The sequence below is a fragment of the Ursus americanus genome, chromosome 18 (genome assembly GCF_024610735.1).
Source record: "Ursus americanus isolate L20-20 chromosome 18, mUrsAme1.1.p, whole genome shotgun sequence".
Lineage (NCBI taxonomy): Eukaryota > Metazoa > Chordata > Mammalia > Carnivora > Ursidae > Ursus > Ursus americanus.
In genome coordinates, this window is record NC_142144.1 from 59298717 (window position 1) to 59324180 (window position 25464).

Here is a 25464-nt window from a genome sequence, read left to right on the forward strand (position 1 = left end):
ACCATGAACACAAACTAATGAAACAGACTAGGAGAAAATACCTGCAAACTACATATTCAATGAACAGCAAAAAACCCCAAATAGGACCAATTAGAAAATGGGCAACTGACCTGAAGATATATCATTAAAGAGGCTATACACATAGCAAAAAAGTGAATCATGTCCATCATCATCAGCCATTAGGGAAATGTCAACTAAACCCACAATGAGATCTCACTGCATACCTATGAGAATGGCTAAAGTAAAACAAAGCAACAACACCGCATGATGGCAAGAGTGCAGAGAAACTCCATCACTTACTTACACGCTGCTAATAGGAATGTAAAGTGGTACAGCCACTCTGGAAAACAATTTGGCAGTTTCTTAAAAAACTAAACATGCAACTACCATATAACCCAACAATACATTTCTGGGCATTTATCACAGAAAAATGAAGACTTACATTTATTAAAAAACCTGTACCTAAATGTTTATTGCAGTTATTTGTAAAAGTCAAAAACTGGAACAATCCGAATATTCTTCAATGAATGAATGGTCAGATGAACTGTGGCATACCTACAGATGGAATACTACTCAGCAATAAAAAAAGGAATAAACTGGGGCGCCTGGGTGGCGCAGTCATTAAGCGTCTGCCTTTGGCTCAGGGCGTGATCCCAGTGTTCTGGGATCGAGCCCCACATCAGGCTCCTCGGCCGGGAGCCTGCTTCTTCCTCTCCCACTCCCCCTGCTTGTGTTCCCTCTCTCGCTGGCTGTCTCTCTGTCAAATAAATAAATCTTAAAAAAAAAAAAGGAATAAACTATTAATACATGCCACAATTTAAGAATTATGCTGAGTGAAGAGTGCCATTCCCAAAGGTCACATACTATATGATTCCACTTATAAAAAAAAAGTTTTTTTAAAGATTTTTAGAGAGAGAGAGAGAGGGAGAGAAGGCATGTGAGCATGGGAGGGGAGGGGTAAAGGGAGACGGAGATGGAGAATCTCAAGTAGATGCCCTGTTGAGTGCGGAGCCCCACTCAGGGCTCCATCCCACGACTCTGAGATCCTGACCCAGGTGGAAATCAAGAGTTGGACACTTAACCGACTGAACCACCTAGGCGCTCCTCTACTTCTACAAATTTTTGAAACAACAAAATTACAGAAATGGAGAACAGATTAGTGGTTGTCAGGGGTTAGGGAGGGGTTGAGGGAGGGCAGTTGGTGTGGCTATCAAAGGACAACATGAGGGATACTCGTGGTAGGAAAATTTTCAGTGACCTGAATGTATTAATGTCAATATCCTGGTTGTGATACTACTGTACTAGTTTTGTAAGATGTTACCATTGGGGGGAAAATGGGTAAAGGGCATAGAGATATCTATAGTATTTCTAAGGCTACACATCAATCTACAACATCCCAAAATAATAAGTTTAATTAGAAAAAAGTGAGTTCTATAAAGAATGTATTTTTATTGCAATAATCAGTTACCACATATATATATAAATCAGTACATGTAAAGATTAAAGACTGCCAATTGATTTATCTTATAATTTGTACAGAAGTGACCACTTCAACATAAAAACTATGCTAAAAAAAAAATGGGATTTGATATATGCTAGTAAAAGCTTCTATATTTTACCGAACGATCAAGACAGGTTCTAAAGAACAAGGTTGTATCGTGACTTACTACTTCATCCGCAAATCCGCCAGCGAGGACAAGAGAGTAAGCCCCATCATTACTTCGACCATGAATTCCACCAACATGGGGCCTATGGACACCTGCTTCGCTCACCTATGAAATAAAGAGAGTCTCAAAATACTTTGAATAGTCAAGTTATATTTACAAAATGCTTTCACATGTATTATTGGACCCTAAAAGCCTCCAACTAAGAACTGAATGTCACCCAGAGTTCTATCTTTTGCTCACCAACTTTATTTCTTCCCAACTATATATATCCCTTAGGTACTAAGCTGGTGACCTTAAAACTGCTCAGACCTATAATTCTAAGTTTCAAAAGAATTATTAAATATCATTTTATGTCTACTTGTCATTATAGCTCAACTTCGGTAAAACAGAATTTCTTTATCAGTGGTCCAGATCCCTGCCTATCTCATTTTTTCTCTTTAATTATTGCACTGCTCCCTAGCCACATCTGAAAGGCAAGAGTCATTTTATTCTTTTTTTTTTTTTTTTTGAGAGACAGGGTGTATACAAATGGAGGGGGGGAGGGAGGGAGGGAGAGAGAGAATCTCATGACCCTGAGATCATGACCTGAGCCAAAATCAATAGTAGGATGCTCAACCGAATGAGGAGCCCAGGCACCCCAGGCAAGAGTCATTTTAGCCTCATTCTTCTCCTCTATTCTTCAAACCCATTTTGGTCATAAATAAATTTGATCTATCTCCTAGATCTCTCAAACACATCTTTTTCTACTTCAACTGCTATAATCTTAGTTTGACTCATGAATGCTATAAACATCCTTTCTCACTGCCTCCAGTTTTTCTCTTTAAACCCGATTCTACCCATCACAAACAGAGCAATACTTTTAAGAACAAATCTGCTTAAAATACATTAAATGGCCATATTGTATATCAAGCCCCAAGTATTACATATCACCCTTGAGTCTCAATCTGGCTCCCCACCTTAATTCTTATCTTCAGCTTCTCCTTCATAGAGCATATATGTTTGAGCCAGAACTACTCAATGTTACCCAAACTTGCTGTCCAATTTGTTAAATTTACTCATGCAATTCTACTACTTCAATGGCCTACTGCTTCTTCCCATGTATCTTCAATTTTGGCTCACTGGAACAGTGTCACATTGTGTACTTCAAACTCCCTGAGAGAAATATTAGAATTCATTTGTTTATCATATAATTGTTCTTAGAGTAAAAGAAGCTGAAATCCAAGCCTGCATATCGAGGTAGGGAAAGACACACGTTAGAAGTCAATGAGAAGCTAATAAAGGCATCAGAACCTGAGTTTAGGTCTTGAAAACACCAGGTACTCCAGAAGACAGGACCACTTGATTCCCAACTTCACCAATCCTGATGAAAATAAATCTGACTCTTCCCCACTTCCTAAATGGCAAATCCATCCTTGTAGAGCTCAGGCCAACAACCTTAAACTCATCTGAGACCGTATTAATAGGGCTTTTAGAATTTGGGAATAAATTAGTGACAGGTATACCCCAAAAAATGAGGCAAACAAAAAAAACACAAGGCAATTAAACATATACTAAGTGTACTTTTTATTGTATTTATAATGTTACACTGTATTTATTTGTAGTATTTTTTTTTACTGTATTTAAAGATCTAAAGTCATAAAACACGCATACGGATTTAGCCAAAATTATAATATAACCATAGCAAGGATGGGAAGATACAGACTGTGTTAAACTAAATGCTCCTCTTCCATTGAAAGAAATTAATAAACTAAAATAGGAAGACAAAAGCAGTAGAAACATGCTATTTAGAAATAAGGTAAATCTAGGAGAAACAACTAAAACTTTAAGGTAGTTGTCTCTGAGAAACAGAAAATAAGATGAATAACTTTTAAGTTCCCTATAATCATAAAATTACCATTCTAAAAAAGAAGTTAGAAATGAATACAATAGAGCCTTCAAGAGGAAAAGAGAAGTAATCTTATCCTTGGGTATCTGGGCACTTCCTCTGACCAACTTATTCAGGGAGATAAACCCTAAACAAAACACCTGAAGTGAGCTTTCTTGGACTTCAATGATATTAAATGAGAACTTACCAAATATTTTAAAGAAGAAAAATTTAATACTGCAAATATTAAATTCTCAGCAAGAAAAATTCTCTAGAAAGCTTAACAATAATGTTAACTATCAGAATAGCAAAACAAAGTGATGAAAAGGCATAGCTGATGCCTAATTCCATGATGTATGGTCCTCTGTATTAAGCTATGGGGAAGAGTCTACCCATCCTATAGAGAATCTTTCATTCTAACAACTGAATGCCATATGAAGAAACCTAGGTTAGTCCACTTTTAATCAACAGAAGCTGGCATTGCTACAATTTTACCTATATCCAACTTTACCCTTTCAACAAAGCCAATTTAAAACATACCTGAACTCTAAATCTCCATGTTGATCCAACAGGAATCCCAGGAATAGGTCCATAATGATTAGAAGGAACAATAGTACATTCTCTAGTGCGACCAACACAGGCCATTCCCTACAAGTCAACGAACAAGCTACTTAAGAAACTGGTTATGTCAAATCTTAAAGCCCTTAATTCCCATAAAATGAGAATAAAATAGAAACCTAACTATATGATTAACAATATATAATTTATGTGATTTCATTAACATATAGCTAGCAGTTACAACAAAGTAACAATTATATAATTAAATAATATAGTTATTTGTTAATATTTCTGCTATGGAAAATATAATTTGTATCACCACTACTGTTGGTATTGAAATGTTATAACTTGCATTACAGTCATAAACGTTATAGCTCAGAAGAAAAGGAGACTTTCTTCTTTACCCTGCCCCAGTCTCTCCGGCTTTCAGTACTAGCTGATGGCATCTTTGCTTTCTTTTTACTCATCTTGAGTCTTTCACCAGCCTTTACAACTTCACTGGAATCAGTTTTACAGGAAGGACAATACCTTTAAAAGAAAAAGGAATTTTGATAATACCATATTAAAGCCAGTAACAGAATGGCCTTTCTAGGTCAGAACAAGTTTTAAGATGTAATATTTGGTGTATATTATAGCTCTTCAGCTGGCATTTAAATATTAAAATATTTAAATGTGAAAATATTAAAATATTTAAATATTTAAATAAGAGTATTTACATGGTTAAGCTAGCAGGAAAAAAGAACCAAAACCAAAACCTTATCACTCCTTTAAAGAACGTAAAGGATTATAATCATAAAATCTCAAATTCAGTTCAAAGGCCAGACAAAGCTGTCCAATTCAAATGGCACCATGTACTCTGATTTTTTTTTTTTTTAAGATTTTATTTATTTATTTTTGTGAGAAAGAGAGTGAGCACAAGTTGGAAGTGGGGAGTTAGGAGCAGAGGGAGAAGCAGACTGTCCACTGAGCAGGGAGCCCGATGCAAAACTCAATCCCAGGACCCGGGGATCATGACCTGAGCCTAAGGCAGATGCTTAATCAACTGAGCCACTGACCTGAGCCTAAGGCAGATGCTTAACCAACTGCCCATGAACTCTGATCTTATCACTAACCCAGAGAATGGAATTTATTCATTTGAAGTTCCTATTATTAAACAGAAGTAGCAAGAATAGATGATCCTAGACTGAATGTTCAAGTATACAACTGAATTGGTTACATCCCCATCTAAACTGGTTATTAAAACTCTCAAAGTCAAAAATGTATACTCTATCACAGCTAATATACAGGATCCAAGGATGCTTGTTTGTATTAACTTTATCCTCAGGTTCTGTTTTAATTCTCTATATTTTTTGTCCTTTAGCCTATTTGCAGTTGGTCAACCTACTATAACTTGCGTATCATTATAAGCTACCTTAAATCATTCCTAAAAAGCGAAGTATAAATATGTCTATAGAATCAGATGAGGCTGTTCCTACATCACCAAGGAATGCAAACTTGAGGGATATCCTGAAGATCAACTGGTCACTCCCTCCATTAATATTAAATGTGCCTATACGTTCCATTTCATAATTATTCCATATAGTCTATAGAGAAAAAAAAGACATCCACGCCCACCAGTTAAGTCTGACTGCTTAATTATAAGATATTTTATTTAGTATTGGAGGAAAGAGAAATGTAATTCAGTCTCTGACTCAGAAAATCACTTAGGTTGTGATACATAGATGCAAAATCAAGGCAAAAATTTAAATGTAGGAGAAAGCAATAAATACTATCAAGTAAAATCCTTTCTAATTGGGAAATCAGGAGGCTTCCAAAAATTAATTTTTTCTAAGACTGGATTTTACCCAATGTGCTAACCTTTTAAAACTATATTTTTCAGAGATCTTAGTGGCAAAGCAGATACTATTTCTGGTGAGAAAATGAGTTCAGAGATTAAATATGTGAACAACATGATTTGGAGAAATAGAAAAGATATACGAGGCACTATTTTGGTGCTGGGGATAAATATGATCAAAATGTTTGTACAGAGTAAAGAAAACTAGTACATACAATGAAACAATTTCAGAAGTTGGCAAGTTCTATAAAGGAAATACATCAGGGTTACATGGGTATTAAGAGGGATTAGAAATTGTGTCTTTAGATAGTGTAGTTTTTGAGGTAATATTCCAGCTGAGACCAAAGGAGTCAGTCCTATGAAGCCAGGGAATGCATTCTGGGCAAAAAGACATTAAGTATACAAGTCCTGAGGCACAAGAAGGAGTGGTATGCCTTAAAAAACATAAAGGTGGGTAGATCTGAAGTTTAGCAAAATAAACTGCCCAGAGATAAGCAATAAGGTTATAGAGCAGGCAGGGCCAGGTCAGAATAAAACCTAAGCACATGCCATCTAAGTGCAACAGGAAAACACTAGGGGATTTTAAATAGATGAGTAATCTGATTCAGGATTTAGTAAGATCATTCTGCTGCTATGGGAGAAGGATAGTGATGTGAAAGCAAGGAGACTAGTTAGGCGTTTATTATACAGTTCAGGGAAGTGACAATAGTTTAGACAAGAGTAAGAGCAGAGAAAGATTATGGAGGACTGACGAGGATATAGAATATCTAAGGAGGGCAAAGAGGGAATCAAAGAGGAAGTTTAGCTTTTCAGCCTGAACAAGCAGGTGACTGTAGCATTTACTGAAGACTGGGAGAGGAGCAGGATTTTAGGGGGCGTGTTTATGGAAATCACGATTTCCACTTGGACTGATTTTGTGATGTCCATCACGTAAACAGTTGAATGAATACAGGAATATAGAACCCAGGGAAGATTAGGTACAAATATACTGAAAATTTAGAACCATTAGCTTGGTATTTAAAGTCTCATGATCAGATGAGGTCATCTAGGAAGCAAGCATGAAAGCAAAAAGCAAGTGAGTAGTGCTCTGGAAAACTCTTAAATCTGATAGATATGAGAAAACAAACAGATGAAGGAAAGGCCAAGTGAGGTATGATGAAAATTAGGTCATATGGTATCACACAATCTGTAAAGACAGACGGCTGAGAAGTACAAGTAAGGAGAGGACTTAGAAGTGACCACTGGATGTGGCAACATGGAACGTGTCTTTGACCCTAACATAAATATAGTGGAGTTGTGGGAAGCAAAGTCCAACTGGAGAGCTGAAGTATGAAAAGGACAAGAGGAAATGGAAATCATCCCAGATAGCTCTTCAGAAGCTTTGCCATAAAGGAAGGAAAGAAATGGGATCAATCGAAGGGGTTGTGTGCATTTGGAAGAATGAACAGATTCCAGGATACTAATGAGAATGACCTGGTAATGGCAATTTGAGAATTAACTATAGGAGTGAAGTTCCTAAAAAGGCAAAGGGTTATGGAACTATGAGAGCAGGTAGAAGGGTTTGTATTTTAGAGAAGCAGGAACTACCCTCCACAGAAACAAAAGGGAAGAAAAATATATGAGACTTTAGAGGAAATACAATTACTGTTTATAGATGGTAAAATTCAGTTTGTGACCATGCAAGGGAGAGGGAGCGGGTAAAAGGAAGAAGTTAGATCCCTTTGCTTCTCCCACCCATATAGCCTCTGTGGTAATACAATAACAACCTGATTCCCAACAGGTGGGGAGAGGCCAAAGCAATGGAAAACAATCTATTCTTCACAATAATATCATCTACCCAATTGTGATGTTATTACGGGCACACATCATTTTATGGAACTTCACAGATACTGTCTTTTTTTTTTTTTTTTTTTTTTTTTTTACAAACTTAAGACCTGTGGCAACACAGTGTCGAGCAAGTCCATTGGTGCGATTTTTCCTACAGCATTTGCTCAGTTTCTGTCTCTATGTCCATTTTGGTAACTCTTGCAATATTTCAAACTTTTTCATTATTATATTGTCAGGGTGATTTGTAATCAGTGATTAAGACTTGCTGAAAGCTCAGATGATGGCTAGCGTTTTTAGCAATTAAGTATTTTAAAATTATGGTATGTATGTTTTTAGAAACAATGTTATTGCACACTTAATAGACTACAAAATAGTGCATAAAAGTATCTTTTACATGTACTAGGAAGCAAAAAAATCCATCTGACTTGCCTTATTGTGATATTTACTTAATGCAATGGTCTGGATCCTGTACTCTCTCTGAAGTACGCCTGTATTTCCGAGTGTGACATTCCTTAGCTTAACCCTCCACACCAGCAACACTCCAGAGGTTAAGAAGAAAAAACTTCTTAGTATGACATGAAAAAGTTTATTCTTATTTTGAGTATGTTCTTCCCAGTCTTTTTTCTAATGATTTCATTTTGCAGCTATGACTATTTAAGAGAAGTAGTAGAGGTTTTGATCAGTATATTGAACCCTAGTGCCTGGTTCTACTTATTAACTGCACAGGATTAATACAATAATCCATATAAAGCACTTTGTTAGTGTCTAGCATATATTAAGCACTTAATAATCATTAAGTACTACTATAGGCACATCTAAAATAACTGTGGAGCCCCTGGCCAAACTTAATCAAAAAGAAAAGAAAAAGGACTGCAATAAATAAAATCATGAATGAAAGATGAGGATCACAACCAACACCGAAGAAATACAAACAATTATAAGAACATATTATGAGCAACTATATGCCAACAAATTAGACAATCTGGAAGAAACGGAAGCATTCCTAGAAATGTATAAACTACCAAAACTGAAACAGGAAAAAGAGAAACTTGAACAGACCCATAGCCAGCAAGGAAATTGAAGCAGTAATCAAAAATCTCCCGACAAACAGGAGTTCAGGGCCGAATGGCTTCCCAGGGGAATTCTACCAAACATTTAAAGAAGAATTAACACCTAGTCTTCTGAAACTGTTCCAAAAATAGAAATGGAAGGAAAACATCCAAACTCTTTCTATGAGGTATTACCTTTATTCTGAAACCAGACAAAGACCCCACCAAAAAGAAGAATTACAGAGCAATATCCCTGATGAACATGGATGCAGAAATTCTCAACTATATCTAGCCAATAGGATCCAACAGTGCATTAAAAGAATTATTCACCATGACCAAGTGGGATTTATTCCTGGGCTGCAAGGGTGGTTCAACATCTGCAATCAATCAATCAACGTGATAGATCACATTAACAAAAGAGGAAACAAGAACATGATCCTCTCAGTAGATGCAGAAAAAGCATTTGACAAAGTACAGCATCCTTTCTTGATGAAAACTCTCCACAGTGTAGGGAGAGAGGGTACATACCTCAGTATCATAAAAGCCATCTATGAAAAGCCCACAGCAAATATCATTCTCAATGGGGAAACACTGAGAGCTTTTCCTCCAAGGTCAGGAACACAACAGGGATGCCCACTCTCACCACTGCTATTCAACATAGTACTAGAAGTCCTAGCCTCAGCAATCAGACAGCAAAAAGGGATAAAAGGTATCCAAGTCGTCAAAGAAGTCAAACTCTCACTCTTCACAGATGACATGATACTCGGGAAAACTCAAAAGACTCAACCTCCAAATTGCTAGACTCATAGAGGAACTCAGCCAAGTGGCAGGATATAAAATCAATGCAAAGAAACCAGTTGCATTTCTATACACCAACAATGAGGCAGAAGAAAGAGAAACTAAGGAGTTGATCCCATTTACAATTGCACCAAAAGCCATAGATACCTAGAAATAAACCTAACCAAAGAAGAAAAGGATCTGTACTCAGAAAACGATAGAACACTCATGAAAGAAATTGAGGAAGACAAAAAAATGGAAAAATGTTCCATGCTTATGGATTGGAAGAACAAATACTGTTAAAATGTCTATGCTACGTAGAGCAATCTATACCTTCACTGCAATCCCTGTCAAAATACCAACAGCATTTTTCACAGATGGAACAAATAATCCTAAAATTTGTATGGAAGCAGAAAAAGCCCCAAATAGCCAAAGGAATGTTGAAAAAGAAAACCAAAGTTGGCGGCATCACAATGCCTGACTTCAAGCTCTATTACAAAGCTGTAATCATCAAGACAGTATGGTACTGGCACAAAAACAGACACATAGATCAATGGAACAGAATAGAAAACCCAGAAATAGACCCTTAACTCTATGGTCAACTAATCTTCAATGAAGCAGGAAAGAATATCCAATGGAAAAAAGACAGTCTCTTCAACAAATGGTGTTGGGAAAATTGGACAGCCATATGCAGAAGAATGAAACTGGACCATTTTCTTACACCATACACAAAAATAGACTCAAAATGGATGAAAGACAGAAATGTGAGACAGGAATCCATCAAAACCCTAGAGGAGAGGGATGCCTGGGTGGCTCAGTCAGTTAAGCATCTGGTTTTGGCTCAGGTCATGATCCTAGAGCCCTGGGATTGAGTCCTGTATGGGGCTCCTAGCCCAGCAAGGAGCCTGCTTTTCCCTCTACCTGCTGCGTCCCTGCTTATGCTCATTTGCACGCTCTCTCTCTGGCAAATAAATAAATAACAATCTTTAAAAAAAAGTCTAGAGGAGAACACAGGCAGCAACCTATATGACCCTGGCTGCAGCAACTTCTTTAGAGAGGTCTCCAAAGGCAAGGGAATCAAAAGTAAAAATGAACTAATGGGACTTCATCAAGATAAAAAGCTGCTTCACAGCAAGAGACAATCGACAAAACCAAAAGACAACTGACAGAATGGGAGAAAATATGTGCAAATGTCTTATCAGGTAAAAACTAGTATCCAAAATCTATAAAGAACTTATCAAACTCAATACCCAAAGAACAAATAAGCCAATCAAGAAATGGGCAGAAGACATGAACAGAGAGTTCTCCAAAGAAGACATACAAATGGCCAACAGACACAGGAAAAAGTGCTCCACATCACCTGTCATCAGGGAAATACAAATCAAAACCACAATAAGATACCACCTCACACCAGTGAGAATGGCTAAAATTAACAAGCAGGAAATGACAGATGTTGGCGAGGATGCAGGGAAAGGGGAACCTTCTTACACTGTTGGTGGGGATACAAGCTGGTGTAGCCACTCTGGAAAACAGTATGGAGCTTCCTCTAAGTTAAAAACAGAACCACCCTATGATCCAGCAATTGTACTACTAGGGATTTACCCCAAAGACACAAATGTAGTGATATGAAGGGGCACTTTGCACCTGAATGTTTATAGCAGCAATGTCCAGAATAGCCAAACTAGGAAAGAGCCAGATGTCCATCGACAGAAGAATGGACAAAGAAAATGTGGTATCTATATACAATGGAATACTACTCAGCCATCAAAAAAAAAGAAATCTTGCCATTTGCAACGACATGGATGAAACTGGAGGATATTATGCGAAACAAAGTCAATCAGAGAAAGACAATTATCACATGATTTCACTCACATGTGGAATTCAAGAAACAAAACAGAGGATCATATAGGAGAAGAGAGGAAAAAATAAAACAAGACGGAATCAGAGAGGGAGACAAACCATAAGAGAGTCTTAATCATAGGAAACAAACTAAGGACTGCTGGAGGGGTGGTGGATGGTGTAACTGGGTGATGGACATTAAGGAGCGCACATGATGTAAGGACACTGGGTATTATGTAAGACTGATGAATCGCTGAACTCTACCCCTGAAACTAATAATACACCATATGTTAATTGAATTTAAATTTAAAAAATTTTAAAACAATTTTTAAAAAGCACAAAAAAATTTTTAAAAATAGAATAACTGGGGGGTTGAGGGGACCACCCACAAAGGCTTTCCCAGATGAAGTCATAGTTAAGTGAAAACCTTCATCCTGAAGGTTAAAGAAAGACGAAAATGCTTCTCAGAGAATATGTGTCAAGCATAAAAGCCCAGAGGAGAGAAAGAACAAGACTTACTTAAGGAGCTGAAAGATATTTAATCTGGCTAGAGTACAGAGTATTTGGGAAAATGAAAGAAAAATAAGAAATACACCTGGAGAAATCAACTAAAAAAGTATTGTGCAAGGCCCTGTAGGGTGATGTAAAGGAGTCAACACAATCAGATTTGCATTTTTGAAAGAATGCAGACTCCATATTAGAGGAAGGACTGCAAGGATCAAAAAAGTGGAGCTAGAGACCGGTTCCCAAGCCCTTATAATAACCAAATAAGGTTATCAATGCCAAGTAACCAATGGCTATAAAAATTTTAAGCACTTTAATACACATTATATATCTTCAGAAATCTTTTGGTGGTTCAAATACATATTTCACATTCAATTCTTAACACAGCAACAACAACAACAACAACAAAACCCTGATAATCATACCAGTACTCCTCTTCAGGGACCTTATCCAAAGGTGGATTCAGGCAGTAAATATGATAGGCCATGTTACATTCATCACACAGAAGCTGCATGTTGGGTTCCTGTTTTCCACCACATATATGACAGGAGCAAGAACGACATTTCTTATTTGGATCTCCACCACAAATGTCACATTCAGGATCATTTTTCCCTATTAAGAATAAAATTATAACAAGCCCAGTGTTAGGATCATTTTTACATCTTTGAATCTTACAAAGAAAAACACATGAAAATAGCATACAGCTTTTTTAATAGGAAAAAAACCACAAAGAATAATCAAGTGTGGGGCTTTAAGAATAAATGCCTGAGCTTCGTTCTGTACTTATCAAAATAACAGGGATGAAGCCCAGGCACAGCAGACATCACTACATGCAAGAGGGTAACATATACTCTTACTCTTGCCTTTAAAATTTGTATGGACCAGACTCAAAGTTCCAGGGGCAATGCAGTGAACTCACGAGGGTACCATAAGTTATCTTAGGATTTCAAGGGAATACAATATTCTGTTGCACAAAGTTGTTTGGATCTAACTACTTAATAAATGGAACTATTAAATACCATGTATTCTGCAGACCTAAACCTTTCCTTGAGTGCGCTAAACTAGGAGAGGGAGGCTGATTTTATGGAGTGAGCAAGCCCATTTTGGTTCCCATTCAAGCTATGCCCCCAACATACTTTTTACCAGTAATAGAAAAAGTATTTCTCATTCAGTTGATTTTTATCTTATTTGTCAATTGGTTCAGAACTCTGGCAAGTAAGAGGTGTACCATTTATTGCCCCCCAACCTATCTAAATCCAAACAGCTTTTGCCAAAGTATTTCTTGAAATTTTAAGATACACATACGTACACAAAAAAATCTTAATGTTCATAATACAAAAATTAATTTAAATGTCAAGAGAAATAGTTGGAAAGATTTTATTTAAAATAAGGTAAATTTATAAGAACTATAATACAGAGGTCATCAGGTATATGAAATTCAAAAAGGAAACTGAAGAATTTTACTTTTAAGACACAAAGATGAATTATGTACACAGTGGAAGATGTTCAGAATGATATACATTGTTAGAGTGATTACTTCCTGGGAGTCCCTATATTTTAATTTTTTTTTTTTTTTTTTTTTTTTTTTTAGGGAGAGAGAATGAAAGAGTGAGCATGAGATGGGGGAGGGTCAGAGGGAGAAGCAGATTCCCCCCTGAGCAGGGAGCCCGATGTGGGACTCAATCCTGGGGCTCCAGGATCATGACCTGAGACGAAGGCAGTTGCCCAACCAACTGAGACACCCATGAGCCCCTATATTTAAATTAATATTGTTCTAGATTTTGAATTTCTAACAAATGTACACAATACATTTGTGAGTAAATTTACCATATCAGAACTGATCTAGCAATATCAGGGAAATGGGGAACCATACTGGAGAAATGAGAGGGGAGGAAGGGAAAAGGCACAGATTTCAGTACTATCATTCTGACTGGTCACTGCCTATTCTTGCTAATGAATGGCAGATTACAATTTTGTTTCACTTCCACTACGGGAGCCGTGACAACATATAAGTAATGGATGCATAACAGACCTAAAAATATGCCTTGACATGTTTAGATTTTTGGTATGGAGAGTGCTGTAATCAAAGGCAATCTGGCTATCGCTGTGAAATGATTTCTTTACATACAAGTTTAATGTTGTAGCTATAATGTGATTAGTATTAGGCAGAGGAAAGATATGGAGAATGAGAGAGAACAGAATACATGCAGATGTACTAAGAAATAACAGAAAGACTCATCTATCTTGGTTTTGTACTGTGTTTTACTGAGAATGACTAAGTCACATTAGATAGGTTTATTCAGGGGCACCTGGGTGGCTCAGTTGTTTAAGCATCTAACTCTTGACTTTAGCTCAGGTCATGATCTCTGGGTTGTGAGATCAAGCCCTGCTTCAGGCTCCACACTCAGGGAGTCTGCTTGAGATTCTCTCTTTTTCTCTCCCCTTCTGCGCCTCTAAAATAAAATAAATCAATCTTTAAAAAAAAGAAAAAAGAAAAGAAGAGAAAAGAAATAGGTTTACTCAAGTTACCTTCACTTCTAGGATATAACCATACAAGTACTCAAACACAGTATGCCTGAAGGTTCTTAATTCAAATCTAGATATATCAGCACTGCAGTCTCAAAAAATGAGAATGGCTTAAACTGGTGCCATGAAAGTCTATTTACTGACCTGTTAAAGGTATTGTCTTGTTATTATCTTGCACAATTAGGTAAGAAAAGGTTAAGGAGAAGTCTTAGCTGGAGTATTTTTCTAAAACAATATTAGATATTGAGACTCCTGGCTGGAAAAATAGTGATTGAACCATGAATTAAAAGAGATAGAATCTAGTCCTACCTCTGTTACCAACTAGCTGTATGATATTAAGCAAATTCAATATGTACAGTGAAAAGACAGGGCTACATTCCAATATTCTCCCAATTCTTTAAACCTCATTTATTACCTCAGAAACTCAAGGCTCAACCAGCACTACTGTCAGTCAGACTCTACTCATATAAAAATAAGTCTCGTTATTAAAAACCAATCTTGGGTGGTTATCTGGACAGAATCTATAGTCAAGAAAACAAGAAAACAGCAATAAAAGGCCAAGAAAATATTTTTTTGAAAACAAATTTTGTGACTTGAGAAAAATCCATTAAATCCACTAAACCAAAATGGATCTTAGATCAAAACTGTTTTGAAAATGTTTGTATGATCCACAGTTTTATACTTTCTCAAAAGTTATTTCCTGGGTGGTTAAAATACCAATCGAGTACAACATATGTAGTCTAAACCCATAAGAAAAATCCATACTTAAAAACTTTCCATCTGCCAATGATAGGGGATGAGCTCCAGGTTTCTCGATCTTAAAGATTTCATTTACGAATCTTATCTGGCAGTCATTTAATTTGCCTTCAGAACCCCTGTTTGAAAAAAGAAGAAAAGTTAACTTTTGCCAGCAAAATCTAAACCATGTACAAACAATTAAGAGTCATTTGGGAAACCCACTGAACTTTGTTGATTTAAAATTGGGATTCTAGTTATTCTAATCACCTTGAGCTATTGTTTCCAATGGCAGGAAAGTCCAACAGTGATTAGTTACTATTCACAGTTAAGTGTAACTTTAAGTGTAATATTAGGAAAAAAAAGTTACAGACTTCACCTAGATTATCTGGCTAGAAGATAGGTATCTTGTAAATTTAAACACTAGGTAAAATGATACTCTATCAATCAAAATTAAAGATTTAAACATATTTCCAGTAAATACAGTAAGTCTCTGGGTAAAAAAGATGACTTATTAAAAAGAAAAGTCCTTCAGATATTAAGCCATATTCCTCACAGACACAATTTATACCTGTTTACATACACTTCTTCAAAGTTTCCTATTATTATGGATTTATATATAGATTTCTCCTTTTACTCTGTCAACTTTGGTTTATATTTTTGAAGCTATGTTACTGGGTACATACAGATTTAGGACTCTTAAATCACCTTATAAAATGTCTCTACCTCTAGTAATGCATTCTATATCAAAAGTGTACTTTTTTTTTTTTGGTTAGAATTTGCTTGATGACTTTTCCCATGTTTTCACATGTAAAACTTTTAAAACTTTTAATGTCAGATATCCACAAATGCAGAAAACTGCATTTATCTATGTATAGTTTAATCAGACTACAGGATGTATAGTCTGTAGTCACCAACCATGACAGGAGATAGAAAGGTTTACCTCAGAAGCCCTTGCCATGCTCCCTCCCAATCTCAATCTCTTTTATTCCCTTCTAAGAATTATATTTACCTTAATTTTCTTCAGTCTTACAAAACCTGTCTGCCTAAGCATATCATATAGTTTTGCCTGTGTTTTAAAGACTCTAATCAATTCCCACATTATCTTTTCCTTCTTTACAATTTAAAGAACCACCACCATTTGTCCTATAGAGTGGCCCAATATCTTGATTCTGATATTTGCATTCCCAAAGTGTAGTTTAAATAGGCTTTTTCTGTTATTTGCATTTCCAGTAAGTTGGTAGCTGAATCCAGAGTACAGGTCAAAAACCCTGGTCTGCTGCCTGCTTTTGTAAATAACGTTTTACTGGAATACAGTTACACCTGCTCACTTATGCATTCTCTGTGGTTGGTTTTGTGCTACAATGGCAGAGTTGAGTAGCTGTGATGGTGGAGACCATTTGGCTGTCGAGGGTTAAAACTATCTGGCCCTTTACACACACAAAATAATGAAAATCCTTGCATTTAGAAATGCTTAATCAAATCCAGGTTCATGTTTTGGTATAACTATGTATAGGTCTATTCTATTAGGAAGCACCTAGTTTATTTAGTTGTCTTTTCCTATGATGATAGCAGCTATCAATACTCAATACTAAGATTAATTCACTGGGGTTTAGAAAGTGTTGCTATTCCAGTTCTAGCTTTCCTAATTTTTTTGCTAGAGTTCAATAGAAAGAAACTTGACCTCATCAATTATTTGGTGACTCAGTGATACATGATATAAAAAATATGGATTAAGTGCTTTCTTTGGCAACTTAAATAGTTCCCTAATGTCCTATATAGGTCACCAATTCTATATTACCAGGAATTCACATAAATATCTGAGGTGCTTCAAACCACTGTAGCTATTTTCCTTGTTGATGTTCAAACTGTCTATCTTTGGCCAATAGGAACTTCCAGTTGACTCCCAAATCTGACAAGAACTTAACAGTCTTTGTGGGTTTCCTTGTTATCCCTAAGACAAGATGTTCCAAATTCATCTTGCACATTTTCTGCCTCTAGCCTGGAGTCCTATCTATAAGGAATCCCAATTTCTTTTGGGTAGAAATAATATTTCAAAGCTATATTTCAGGCACTAGAAAAGCTTTCTGCAACTAAGCTGATCACTGTTTCAAGGCTTCTTCAGTGGACAGAGCTACAAAATTTAAACATACACATGAATACACATACAAGATACTTCATGAGTTCATATAAATGCTTTGTTCAAATTCTGAACAGAAGGGTAAATTTACTTTTTTAAAAACAATTATGTGTCTATTTCTCCTTTCTCCTCAGTCAGAAAATACTAGTTATCAAAGATACCAGGGATGTCTAAATTAGAATGTTACAAATACTTCTTTGCCTTATCCCACATTACACACGAGACATTCTTACTTGTTGTCATCATGATTACTGAAAACAATTTTAAATTTTTTTTTAAAGATTTTATTTATTTATTTGACAGAGGGAGAGGCAGCGAGAGAGGGAACGGAAGCAGGGAGAGTGGGAGAGGGAGAAGCAGGCTTCCTGCTGAGCAGGGAGCCCGATGCAGGGCTCGATCCCAGAACACTGGGATCATGACCTGATCCAAAGGCAGACGCTTAACCACTGAGCCACCCAGGCGCCCCACAATTTTAAATTCTTTTGTGTATTTTCATCCACATCTTACAGTTCTATCTATGTCAGATCATATAATCATTACATACTACGCTTTCTTCTTTATGTATCTCCTTTAGTCCTAACTTCTAAATGTAAAAATATTTTAAGATTCATTTATTTGTCAGAAAGAGAGAGCACACAAGCAGGGCGAGCGGCAGGCAGGAGAAGCTGAGCAAGGAGCCTGATGTGGGACTTGATTCCAGGACCCTGGGATAATGACCTGAGCCGAAGGCAGACGCTTAACTGACTGAGCCACCCAGGTGTCCCTAAATGTAAAAATATTTTTGATGTTTATCACTGCTCTTTTTGTCTAATTTTCTTCAGTAATCTTGATGGCCCTGAAGCTAGTTCTCTAGAACATTTCCCAGGAAGCGTTCATGAGAATAGCTCCCCTAGTTCTTCCAAGTTAATGATAGTTTGTCTCCAGCCTTTATTCTGAAAGGCAGTTTGGCTAGACTTAAAATCCCTAGTCCATCTTTTCTTGACTCATGCATGTCTTTCTGTGACACTTTCCCTAAAAGGAATGAGGATAACATCCTTACATTTTCTTCCTTTTTCTTCTAATTTAATATGTAATTTGACATCAATGCCTTTTAAAAAAAAATTAAATGTATTGAACCTCTGGAGGGTATAATTTCACTTAGCTTTATTAGCTCACAGCTATAGAGTTCCACAGAACTCACTCTTTTTAATTGTTATTTTTTGGAGAAGCATTCAAAACTATAGCAACTAAAATCTAATCTGACAAAAAGCAAATGAGTAGTTGTCTGGGGCTGAGGTTTGTGCAGATACCTAAGGGAGCCCAAAAGAACTTTTTGGGGTGATGAAAACGTTCTATATCTTGATTATAGTGGTGGCATGGGTATACATACTTGCCAATATTCACTTAAAATATATAGTACAAAAAATATATAGTACATATTGTTGTATGTAAATTATGCCTCAAATTATTTTTAAAAGGGACTACTACTATGGAAGCTTAAATCTCCTGGCTCTATTCTCCTTCCCTATTTTTAACTGAATCTTTTTTCTTTTTATCTTTATTGTCCCTGTTCTACTCAGTTTGGGCTGTACTTCCAGTAGTTTTTCTATATGGGGCTTTGTCCTGGAACAGTTTTAGCTAGATAATTTCAAGAGCTCGCTGGTAGCTAATCCCTTCAAAATCTTATTGCCAACTGCTTGTACTCATCTAAACTGATGTGCATACCCCTTCTAGCTTCAGTTGCTGGATTAGTTCTGTTGTCACATAACAAATCATCTTAAAACTAGCAGCTTTAGACAAAAATTACCTCAGGTTCTGCAAATCAGGATTTGGGGAGCAGCAGAGCTGGGCAGTTCTGGCTCAAGATCTTGTCAAGTTTCAGTCAGGCTGTTGACCAGAGTTACAGTCTCATCTAAAGGCTCAACTAGGGCAAGACCACTAGGATGTATGAATCCTCACAACACAGCAGAGGGCTTCCCCCAAATGAAGTGATCTGAGAGAGCCCAATGGAAGCTTCAATGTTTTTATAACTGAATCTTGGACGTGGTAAAACATCACTTCTGCCATATTCTATTGATCACAAGAGTAACCCTAAGTAAAATGTGGGTGGGAACTGTGCGCAAGGTGTGAATACCAGGAAGCAGGAAATACTGGGGGTCATTTTGAGAAATGGCCACCATAGCTGCTCCTCTCAAAACAGTTAGCTGAACTAGTTTTATCATTTCAGAGTTCTTGGGTAGTTACCCTTTCCTACCTCTTGCACAGCTACCGCTACCACACTGGTCTTATAAGCTTTCAGCTATTTATCCCACCAGTTATTTTGGTTCCTTTAGGGGATACCACAACACCCTGAATGGTTAAAGATGCTGCCCATGAATTTTGGATTAGATATTTTAGTTGTTCTATGTGTTTGTATAAGGACATCTAGGGAGACTAAAAATCTATGCTGTTGTCATCTACCTGGAATCCCATCCATCTTTGTAATTTCAACTTATGTGAGTTCATATTTAAGGAATCTTTTTTATAAGCAGCATATGGATTTTGTTTTTGTTTTAATCCTGTTCATCTTTAACTGTAATATCTAGCTCACATTTAGTTAACATAAATGGCTGACATATTTGGGTTTGTTTCTACCATTTTACTATTTCCCATTTTATCTACCTTTTTGTTTCTTTTACTCTTCTTGATTGCCTTCTTTTGGTTTATTCTAATAATTATTCCATTTCACCCTATTAATTTGCTAATAGTTTAGTTATATTAAAATTATATTTTGTTATATTAAATTATATATATTAATAAATTGCATATATTCAATGTTATTAAAATATTTTAATTTAGTGGTTCTTAGAGAATATACCATGTAAATAAACCCAAGAAATCAAAGTTTTACTGCACTACTTCCTTGAGCATGTCAGAATTTCACAGCTTCATTTATCAACCCCCAACTTCTGCATTGTTGTCATGCATTTTATTCTACACATAAACTTCACTAGTGTTGTGAATAGTCTGCACTTACTCATATAGTTACCCTTCCTCTGTTCTTTAATGCCTTCCTGTATTTCCATATTTCTACCTGAAATCACCTTCCTTCTGCTTACAGAACTCCTTAGTATTTTAGTGCAGGTCTATTGGTACCGAATTCTTAGGTTAGGTTTGATAACATCACTATTTGGCTTCACTTTTTTTGTAATCTATTTTCATTAGAAATGTATTTCTAAGTTGAGATTTTTTTTTAGTAGTATTTTCAGATGCTATTTCCTTGTGTTCTAGAGCTTTTGTTATTTCTGATGAAAACTCAGCTCATATTCCTTTTGTTTTTATCTTTAGATTTTAGCAGCATTACTATAACATGCCTCTGTGCTTTCTTTACATTTATCCTGCTTAGGGTTCGTAGGACTTCAATCTGGGCTGATATCTTCTCACTTTTGAAAATTCTAGCTATTATATTTTCAAACATTGTTTTCACCCTTCTCTTCTTTGGGAACTTCAAGTACATGTAATGCATCCCTTTTACCAGGTCCCATATGTCCAACAGTCTTTTCTATTTTTTTTCATATGTCAATTTATCCAAATTTTTCACTGACTTGCCTTTGAGTTCACTACTCCTATCTTCTGCTATTAAGCCAATCTAATGAACTTAGTTTCAGATACTGTATATTTCAGTTCTAGAGTGATTTCATGGATTCCATGTGATTATAGATCCTAATTCTCATTTGAAATTCTCCATCTTCTCATCTATTTTCTTGAGCACTTTAATCATAATTATTCTAAAATCCCTGAGAACTTTTAATTATCAAGAGCAACATAAAATATATATATATACTTTTTTTTTTTATTTGAGAAAAAGAGAGAGAGAACATGCAAGCACACAAGTGGGCAGAGGGAGAGGGAGAAGCAGGCTCCCCACTGAGTAGGGAGCCTGTCCTGGGCCTCAATTCTAGGACCCTGGGATCGTGACCTGAGCAGAAGGCAGATGCTTAACTGACTGAGCCACCCAGGTGCCCCAAGATCAGTTTCATTTTTATTGTTGGTTTTTCTTCTGGTTTTTGACTATGTGGCCCTGTCTTTTGGTAGTGTTTCTGGCTTCATGGCAGGATAAATAAAAAGAAAACACAGTGGCATGCTGCATAATGCTGCTGAAAACTAAAGATAAAACCAAAGAGAATATAAGCTGAGTTTTCATCAGATACAATGTATGCTAGAATACAATGGAACAGCATCTGAAAACACATATAAAAAAATGCTCAATTTAGAAATCCATTTCTAATGAAAACAGGTTACAAAAAAATGAAGCCAAGATAAAGATGTTAGCAAACCAAACCTCGGAATTCAACATTATAAATATAAACATTAGAGGAGGCTTCAGATGTTTCTGTACCATAAAGAAGGAGCAATCTTCCTTCTGCTGGGGAGATACTGTGGTGGTTTAACATTTTATTCAGCAACTATGCTGATGCAAGGCTTGTTTATAGTCTTGGTGAGATTTAGTCTACATATTTGTCTTAACCATCCACAGTTTTCAACTAAGAGCATTTTGTATACTCTGTGGGATCATTCCACCAGTGATCCCCAAATCCATGTTTGCCTTCTAAGACTGCTGAAAATTCCACCGTGCTGTTTACTTACATTTTTAGCCTCTTGCCCAGCAAAACCCCAGTGTTTAGCAAAAGTTTTGTGAGGAAAACAGGCCATCCCCATTATCTACCCAAAGTTCTGATTTCTGTCTCCACCATGCCCCCAGTTGCTTTCAATTAGATCTGCTCTGCATCCATAATTAGCAAAGTTCCCAGGGCAAAAAGCAACTATAAAAACCAACTAACTGTCTTCTAAGGTTCTTCCCATTCCAGAGTCCCTAGGCCCTGGTAGTTCTCTTTGCCTCTCTGTTGCCTTCAAACAGATGATAATGGTATTTGATCTGGATTTTCTAACTGTAAAAATGCTAATTACTGCCAGCTATTCCATCCTACCTGGAAACAGAAACCTTCCATATATTTCATTAGGTGCTTCAATAAATATCACAAAAACAGTTTCAAAACTAGAATTATTTTTTCACTCATTTATCATTTTAGCTGAAGGCTTACCACACCCTTGTCTTCTGCACAAAGCTGATGAAACCTAAATCACACCAAAAACATGAATATTCCTTCAATACTACATTTCATTTGAACCTAATAAACGAACAATTGTAAAATATATTATTTTATACTACCAAAAAAGAAATTGGCCTACAATGGGTAGTCTAAGAACCACCCCCAAAGTTGGTACTCTAGATGGAAGCCAACAACTATAAGACACACTATTTTATGAAATTATAAGAAAGAAAAAAGTCTGAAATGAGATGTCTAAGAAGGACCTTCAAAGCTAGGATACCAAATGGTTTTCTCACAGTTTAAGATATAACCACCTTGCAGGCAGAGACAGAAAATAAACATGCCTCTTTCAATGTTATCACTGAGTTAAAGGAGGAAAAGTATCCCAAGAATTGAACCACAAAGGTATGATTCATGCCATTCTGCAGATATGAATTCATACCACCTGAAGAAGCTTAGAGGTTTTAAGTTACATGGTACTCCAAGGTGCCTAGTAGAAGCAAACTCAAATCTCTGAAAGAACCCAACTTCATTCCAATAGCAATTTTAAGATACATTTTGAGATGTTAAAATTAAAAAAAACCCTGTTAATCTCAGATTCAGTGAAATACTCTATTTACCGAATACTCATTATAACTTGTTCCTAGAACATGGCCTGGCACACAGCAGCCAACAAAAGTCAGGGCATTAATGTTTCAGTAGTAGGACAGGCAGAATAATGGGTGCCACAGGATGTCTAGGTCCTAAGTACGGGAACATGGGAATATTATGTTACAAGGCAAAAGGGATTTTGTGGACATGATTAAGTTAATGACCTTGAAATAGGATTATGCAGGTAGCCCAAGGTAATTACAGGGAAACTTTAGAAGAGTCCTATATGTAATGTTAAAAAGGGAAGAAGTGGGCAGTGGGCCAAGGAATTGGATGGTGGGGGCCTCTAAAATCTGAAAAAGGCAAGGAAACAAATTCTCCTTTGGAGTCCCCAAAAAGTAACACATCTTTGCTGACACTTTTAGCCTAGTGAAATCCATACAAGACTCCTGACTTACAGAACTGTAAAATGGTAAGTTATCTGTTTATGCCACTAAGTTTGTGGTAATTTATTACAGCAAGAATAGGAAATTACTCCAAGTAGGCCAAGAGAGACAAATGTCAGATGATAATCAATACTATAAAGAAAAATAAGAGTAAGGAAAGAGTTCAAGGAATCTATGCCTGGCATGCACATATATAATTTTATACAACACAATCAAGAAAGATGTCTTTTGAAGTGATGTCTGAACAAAGAACTGAGACAAGAGACAGAGCAAGCCAAATGAGTATCTGTGTGGAGCAGAACAGGCAGAGAGAACAGCAAGTGCAAAGGCTCCGAAGCAGAAACATATTTATATATATATATGACTAAGCACCACAAGGAGGCCAATAGGTTATAATACAGTGAGTTTTGATTTATAACTTGATAATGGACACCAAAGTTGTACTGTATAAGAATGTTAAAAATATCACTGAAGAGATATGATAATAAATGAGTATGGATAAAATTTAGTTAAATAAAGCCCTATAAAAAATGGCACTGAACATAAAGTACATCCATCCAGTTCAGTTTTAGCTGTAGATAAATTATTTTCTTGTTATAGAAATCAAATTCTACTTAAAAATATCTAAACTAATATAACTTCATATGGTATTAAATGCAATATGCATCATAATAGTAACTGAACAAAGTATTTTGAAAATGGATTTAAACTCCACAAACTTTTGTTCTGAATTTTCTTCAAAGCTAAAATAGAAACAGAAAATGACACTAAAAATAGAATTTGATCATGAGACAGTTTAAGCATATTCACTTTTTGGTACTCACAAATTTAAAATAGAGGGACCCCTGGGTGGCTCAGTCAGTTAAGCATCTGCTTTCGGCTCAGGTCATGATCCCAGGGTCCTGGGACGGGACCCCACACTGGGCTCCCCGCTGAGCGAGGAGCCCACTCCTCCCTCTGCCTGCCATTCCCCCTACTTGTGCCGCCGCCCCTCTCTTTGACAAACGGATGAGATCTTTAAAGAAAAGAAACAAGCATGAACTTTAACTCCAAGTTCCCTTATCAAATATCCTAGATTAAAAATGATGTCCTATATTTATTTCTCCTTTTGTACCTTCAATATAGTAATAGAGAGTATATCAAAGCTGAAGGTTAGTTATCTATAAAAGTCTAATAAAACTCATAAGCCTCTGGGGGGACATATTAAAAAGTCACAAACCAAACTCAGGAATAAAAAAAGGAACATCACAATAAAGACTGCACATTAAAAGATGAGGTTAAATAAACTTATGACAATAAATAAAATTTAGATAAAATCGAGTACCTAAAAAATAAAATTTTATTTCAAGAAATAGAAAATCAGAGTCTCCCTATCATTACAGAAATTGAGCCAATCATAAAAATCCTTCCCACAAAGAAAGCTCAGCCCCAGAAGACTTTACTGAAAAGTTCTACCAATCAGCCAAGAAAAGGACACAAAACTTCACCAAAAGACAAAGAATATTCTAATTATTTTATAAAAACCGAATAATTTGTGAAGAACAGCTAGATAGGAAAACTAACATGCAAATTTTACTCATTAACACAAATGCAAAAATTCCACACAAAATATTGCCAATGCAAACCCAGGACAGCATATCCACAAAATGCTTATGTCAAGTACTATAGTTATTGGTGAAGTTTTGAAAAGTTTTTCTTAGAGGTAAGGGAGAAAAAAGATGCCTGTTATCACCACATCCTTTGAACAATGTACTAAAGGGCAGCTAGTGAATTAAAAAAATTAAAAGACAAAAACGTCATAATTCAGAGATGATTACAATCACAAAAATTCCCCCCAAAAAATCTACATGTAAATAAAAACTAATAAATCTAGTAAGGCTACTAGATCCAAGATCAAAGGTTACTTGTATATCAGTGACCCCCACCCCCAAAATTGCATTTATTGGAACAATAAGTAATACCTAAAGTTAAGAAAGGATAACAGACTCATATCTGATCAGATCTCTGGAGAATATTAAGTTCTACCATATAACTGCCA

The 25464-nt window shown here is 36.2% G+C and overlaps 1 protein-coding gene across 5 annotated transcripts in view; it reads right to left on the bottom strand.

The window, feature by feature from the left end:
- Nucleotides 1-25464, bottom strand: part of UHRF2 (ubiquitin like with PHD and ring finger domains 2) — a 115570-nt gene that overhangs the window by 43007 nt on the left and 47099 nt on the right. For all 5 annotated transcript variants that reach the window (XM_087869656.1, XM_087869654.1, XM_087869655.1 and 2 more), the window contains 5 exons: nucleotides 15211-15320; nucleotides 12345-12531; nucleotides 4494-4617; nucleotides 4072-4179; nucleotides 1668-1772 (listed from right to left, as the gene is read on the bottom strand). In XM_087869656.1, coding sequence (XP_087725782.1) covers nucleotides 1668-1772; nucleotides 4072-4179; nucleotides 4494-4617; nucleotides 12345-12531; nucleotides 15211-15320 — 634 coding nt within the window. The remainder of the gene's footprint in view (nucleotides 1-1667; nucleotides 1773-4071; nucleotides 4180-4493; nucleotides 4618-12344; nucleotides 12532-15210; nucleotides 15321-25464) is intronic.